This window comes from Orbicella faveolata, unplaced genomic scaffold, assembly GCF_042242905.1.
Source record: "Orbicella faveolata isolate gen_17 unplaced genomic scaffold, um_ofav_v1 contig_12, whole genome shotgun sequence".
Lineage (NCBI taxonomy): Eukaryota > Metazoa > Cnidaria > Anthozoa > Scleractinia > Merulinidae > Orbicella > Orbicella faveolata.
The window spans coordinates 11,483,383-11,489,382 of NW_028301539.1; the positions used below are offsets into that span (position 1 = coordinate 11,483,383).

At 36.0% G+C, this 6,000-nt stretch overlaps 1 protein-coding gene across 1 annotated transcript; it reads left to right on the forward strand.

Moving 5' to 3' along the window:
* Positions 1-452: 452 nt before the first annotated feature.
* Positions 453-5,420, forward strand: LOC149116636 (uncharacterized). The gene is made up of 5 exons (XM_089279994.1): positions 453-751; positions 983-1,060; positions 1,257-1,412; positions 4,774-4,956; positions 5,055-5,420. Exons 1-5 carry the CDS (start codon positions 662-664, stop codon positions 5,355-5,357), a joined length of 810 nt encoding a protein of 269 aa, XP_089136120.1. The 5' UTR covers positions 453-661; the 3' UTR covers positions 5,358-5,420.
* The last annotated feature ends 580 nt before the right edge of the window (positions 5,421-6,000 follow it).

Sequence of the window (6,000 nt, forward strand, 5' to 3'; positions counted from 1 at the left end):
AGCACGACTGATTCTATGTCGCACACACGAGTAAGTTCGAATTACGTTAATAGAAAGGTAGCGCGCGTGTATTTGAACAACTTTAAATCTGATGTGTTCACTTAAGACTAAAATATTCTTTATACATTCTTAGATTACAGAGTATAGTACAATCGTCTTTGCCTAGTACATGCAACAGTCACATGTACGTGCATGAATGTCCCGAGCTGTACACGTTATTTTGTTAAAAACATTCTTTTCAATGGCATAATGAAGTTATCTTCAAAACAGGTGATTTTATTAAATTTCTGGGAACATTCTTAAACAAATTATTTTTCACTGAAGAGCGGAGAGTGCATATTCTAAGCATATTCTGAACTTGTCCTCGATATTATTCTGAAACATTCTCGTACGAGAAAAGAATAGTATATGTTGTTAGATTAAACGGTGATTCACTTTTCAATAGAATCTCCAGTACTATACATTGGTGGCTTCCCTGAGCCACAGATGCTTTGAACAAGTCAAAGAAATCGTTAAGAAGTACAGGCAAGGTCAACTGCTCCTGGCCAATAAGCGTGCCACGATAACGGCAAGTTCTTTTACATTTCTGGAAAAGAAGACTGAAGAAGAGAGGTACAGGGACCTTTCTGAAGTGGCGAAAGGGACAAAGTCGTTGTCAGCGATGAGGAAAATGCAACATGAGTTGCGCGAGAAAAGGAAAACAGGTGAGGGAATTTCCGATTTGAGAAAACCTAACGTCAAAATTTCAAAGGTAGGTATATAACGTTTATCCATAATAGGAGGAACGCACTGGCTTACACTAATATAACACTGAACTGAAAACCACATAAATATTGTACAGTATGGTCTATTGAATCTTCAGTTTTCCTTTTGGATCTCTGAAGGAAAGTTATGTTTACATTCGCATGGTCATGTGATACAAATCTGACTAGCGTTCTTTAACGTCTTCAAAGAACTCGGCCCGTGTCACGTTTCCTTGCAGCCAAATGAAGCCAGTGACAAGCAAGCTACAGATAACCTGGAGAAGCAGGTTGAAGACCTGAATAAACAGGTTGCCTCGGTACGTTCACTTTATACTTGAAAATTAGTTAGTGTCAAAATTTAAGCCTTGTTGAAATATAGGTAGAGAAAATGCGATGTACTGAATACTGCAAAACATAACGACTTGAAGGGAAATACGTTACCTTTGCTACAGTTGGGGTCGATAAGAAATGGAAATTACATAGTCACCTCATCTAAAGTTTTCAATATTAAAGTTGCAGGAACAACTCAACAAAGTGAAGGAGGAAAAAACAGAACTGGAGCTCCAGCTGGAGAAAGAACTCGATCAGTCCAAAAAGGTGAAACATATCTTTCGGGATAACATATGGACCACACATCAATTCGCAGTTTCAAAAACTGTAGAATGCAAAATATTCTGAAGAATGAAGACAGGGGATGCTCACTGACGTGAAAAAGGCGTAAATGCCCGAGAGCTGACCACGAGGCCATTGGCCACGAGGAAATTGCGGTAACAAGGGTACAAAATAAAGAACTGTAAAATGTTTTTCCTGCTTTGTCAAAAACAGAAGTTCCCTTGTGAGATGACTTTAAGAATTCCTAGGAATTCCTAGGAATTTCCTAAGAATTCCTAGGAAAAAATTCCTAGGAATTCCTAAGAATTCCTAGGAATTCCTAGGAATCTAAGGTGTGAATTTTCACGGTAATTCGGACTCGGAATTCCTAGGAATTCCAAGGAATTCCAAGTTTACATAGAGCTGACTTGGAATTCCTAGGAATTCCTAGGAATTCCAACTGAAATATACTCACCTTGAAAATTCCTTAAAATTCCCAAAAATTCCTAGGAATTTCTGAGAATAACTTGGAATTTGTAGGATTTTTTGAGAATAGGTTGGAATTTTTGGGAAAATCTGAGAAAAACTGGGAATTTTGTATCATTTGTAGGCCAGACAAAATTTTGATGATAAATGCCTAGCATTAAGTCACTGATATCACATCAAACAGGTTTTAAATGAATGGTTTATTACATTGGCTCTCATGAATTTAAACATAAGAATAATCATCCTGTTTCTTTTTCATTACATCAAGAATCAAAAGTAAAACTGAAAACAGATATGAAGGTCAAACTTTTACATGTTTGATAAAAAGAGAACTTTTTCAGATAATTTACTTTTTTAGTTTACAAATCCAACAATTTTCCATACACAAGATTCTACCTTAAATTATTGTTATTGTGTGGAACATATCTGGATTTTCATGATTGTAAGGAATCAATGATAAGAACAAAACTGAGACATTCCTTAAAATTAAAAAAAGGCTGAGTTTGGGCAAACTTAGCTGCTGTTCAGTTATTTCTGTTGATTCTGCAGCTAGCCTCTTCATCTTCATCTTTGTTGTATGACACCTAAAACAAAATTTAAAAAAATACATTACACTGCGATATATATGAGGTACTGTAAGACTAAGATCCAAATATTTATGTGCTCACAGTTTAATACATGCAGCTAATTAAGGCCTGACTGTAAGCTGGTTGAAATGTTAAAAGAGAAGACTTGATAATTGTGAAGGTGCTTGTATACTATTGATAAATATGTTACATAAATCTTGAGCTTACAGTAGACTAAATCAAGGTTTTCCTTCTTCTATAAGTGTATCAACAACTCTCGAATTGGAGGATATATATCATGGTTTTTAGCCAAATTTAGACATTAGAAATATTAAAAAAGACACTTAAAACATTAAAGGAACATTGAAATAATAGAGTAAACTCAAAAGAATATACGGATGGACAAAATTGAAGATCAACACGGATTGCCATACAGTCAGGCTGAAACACACAGGAGACATATCAAACTCATGCAGACTGTGGCTGCCTCGTTGGAGTTTTTGTCAAGAACTTTGACTGGGATCAGCGAGAACTGCTATATTTGTTTCGTTTGAACAAGTGTGGCGAGAGAAACGACTTGTTATTCGCAAATCAAATTGTTTAGGCATGCCCTCTGGGCAACCTAAATTGTTTCAACCTTGCTAATTAGCCAGAATTCATTTCATGCCATGACTGAGTGACCCACTCGTGTATGATTCGTGATGACAAAGTTCATTCAAAAGCTTTTGTCTAAATAAAAGAAGTTACTTTGTATAATATAGGGTTAGTTATTTATTTGTTTCCCACTGACTCATAATCTTTTTTATTCTTTTGATTTTGTTGTGTCATGAATTAAAGTGACTGTGAGGACAAGGAAATACAAGAAACATATTGATGATCCCACTATACCCATACCAAAATCTACAAGATTTGACCAGTTGATGTCATCTCCCTCTCTTGCATCACTTTTTCCTGGAGATCATTTCCAGCACCATTAACAGAACACCTCAGAGTTTTCGGCTCGCCTGAGTGAGATCGCTGTTGACAGAAATGTTGTGGATGACTTTGATGGACTATGGAGTCAACCTTTATGCAAGAATTGAAGCTTCACAGAAGCATTTGATGAAATTGAGTTGCCTATACACTGTACCTGAAAAGACCACAGAAATACCAATTGATGTAATACACACAACAACTCAGATTTGTCCACAGACAGTGATTCAGATAATGATGTTGAAGTTTCTAGTTCTGACTCCTCTGAAGAAATTGAGAACTCTGACACTGACGGCCATTCACTGGACGCCCCTGATGAAAGTGAAACTAATTGTTCACAAGAAAAGAACATTTTCTGCCAAAGAATATGCCTGTATGGCTATTCTGGCCTTAATTTCAAGACATTGTATGACAATGAGAGGCTGCTAAAGATATCCTTGTTTTAATGAAACTACGGGTAATTTGTCCAGAGAATGTCACAGTACAGTTTTGCAAATTTACAGCAAGTGTGTGGAAACTGTGAGCTTTTCATTTCTGACATCTGTGAGAGATGTCTTCCTCTTTTTCCTAAAGTCATAAAGGATCAAGTCAAAAATTGTTCAACAGTGGGCTGTGATGGGTATGTGTGTGAATCTACAATTATATTAAATATATACATGCATATATATACTTTTGGTTTTATTGAAATTGTAAATAATATATATACATTTATGCTGACAGGAATTTTTTGCCTAATCTATTTATCAGATCTGAGAGCATCCATTTTTCTATCAGTTAAACTCTGGGTGTTTGATTTAAGGGTCCATACGGGCACATATACACTAACAAATCAGGTTGGATCTAAAAAGCAATGTTATGAGTGCTATAGTTTTATGTTGAGTTGTCAGACTTAAACTGGAATTAATGTAGTAACATTTGTTTGGAAGTAATTACCTTGGAGCTTGACAACAATAAAAAGGTATGGAACTCCAGGGAAATGATCCTGTTGATTTTTACTAATTCACAGAAACTGATTCATGCACTGAGTTCATCTTTAATTTTGACATTTTGGGAAATTTATAGAAATTTCAAACACAATATTTCATGTGTTTTAGCTGTTCCCAAAAATTCCCAGTCATACTTTTCACTATTCCCAAATATTCCCAGAAATTCCAAGGTCTTGGATTAAGCATAATTTGCATGGCTTGGAATAACTTGGAATTCCTAGGAATTCCCAATAATTCCCAGTCAGACTTCCACTATTCCCAAATATTCCCAGAAATTCCAAGGTCTTGGATAAAGCATAATTTGCATGTCTTGGAATAACTTGGAATTCCTAAGAATTCCTAGGAATTCCTAGGAATTCCCAGACTACTGGGAATTTATTTCGCAGGGGTAATGTTATAAGGTAACCCAGGCATACATGATTCTTTTAGGAAAAAGTGGTTGCAAGTTCTGCAATGGATGATCTGAGAAAGAGATTCAAGAGGACAGAAGATTTAAACTACCAACGACAGGAGCAGGCAAGAAGTCGATCATCCGCTCCATGTGCTCCTCGTTTAGTGGAAGAACAGAAGTTGGAGAGAGATGATGAACAACAATCAAAGAAACAAGATAAGGTAAGAATGGGAAATTTTCTTGGGAAGAATAGTGCTGATCGATTCACTGATTGCAATCTTGCAAATTTGTAAGCCACTGCCATTTGCTTCTCTTTAAGGTCCATCCCAAAGTTAATGAGAACTGGGCGGTGTACTGCTCTAACTGGGGTCGAGAGAGACCTTTGATTGGAAGGGTCTTAAAGGTGAAAGAAAACAGTATTACATTAGGCTGGCTAATTGGTCGATACAAGCGCGCTTGGAGTGACTGGAAGAGAGCAGGAAAGCACCAAACGCAGGAAATACCGCTAGAAGACCTACTTATGAAAATAGAATTTGTTGAAAAAAAAGGGGAAAAAAAGTTAAGCAATGAAACAATAGCGAAACTTAAAGAGAAATACAATGATAAAGAGAAAGCCCCATAAGATAAAGATTGTTTTACTCTAGTTTTATCACAAACTGAAACATTTGTTTTAGAACCTTGTCCTGTCAATGTGACAATTTGAAGTTCCGCTGTTTCTCAATGTAGCAGATATTTGGTGAGGAATCTTGTATGTCACACATAGGTCAACCGGATGTTTGAATTATTGGATTAACATTACACATTTTGATTGCCATGTCGATTGCCTCAGTTCGCTTTCCTACAACAAAGAAAAAATCTACTGTACTCATTGAGTATGACATCGCCAACTCAGTATAATTTGTACTCGCTGAGCACGAGATGGCAATTGAGTTAATGTTAAGCGTAATTCTCGATCTTTGGTAGCCTCGCATCTAGTTTACTTAAAGAATGTAATTTGTACTCATTGAGTACGAGATAGCGACTGAGTTAATGTTAAGCGTAATTCTCGATCTTCGGTAGCCTTCTTTAAAGGTAGCAATTTGTAAAGTAATTAAAAAGGAAATTGTGAAACCTTTTAATTTTCAATTGTAATTATAGATATTTGGTCAAGCTGTCAATGTTTAGTAGTCTTACTACTGGTTCTACTTACATGTAAAGAGTATAATTTGTACTCATTGAGTACGAGATAGCAATTGAGTTAATGTTCAGCGTAATTCTCGATCTTC

What these genes read in the sequence shown, in the direction of transcription:
- LOC149116636 (XM_089279994.1), top strand. Translation starts at nt 662, where the DNA reads ATGAGGAAAATGCAACATGAGTTGCGCGAGAAAAGGAAAACAGGTGAG. An exon ending in CTAACGTCAAAATTTCAAAG is followed by an intron (nt 752 to 982) that starts GTAGGTATATAA and finishes GTTTCCTTGCAG; the next exon opens with CCAAATGAAGCCAGTGACAA. An exon ending in TGAATAAACAGGTTGCCTCG is followed by an intron (nt 1,061 to 1,256) that starts GTACGTTCACTT and finishes TCAATATTAAAG; the next exon opens with TTGCAGGAACAACTCAACAA.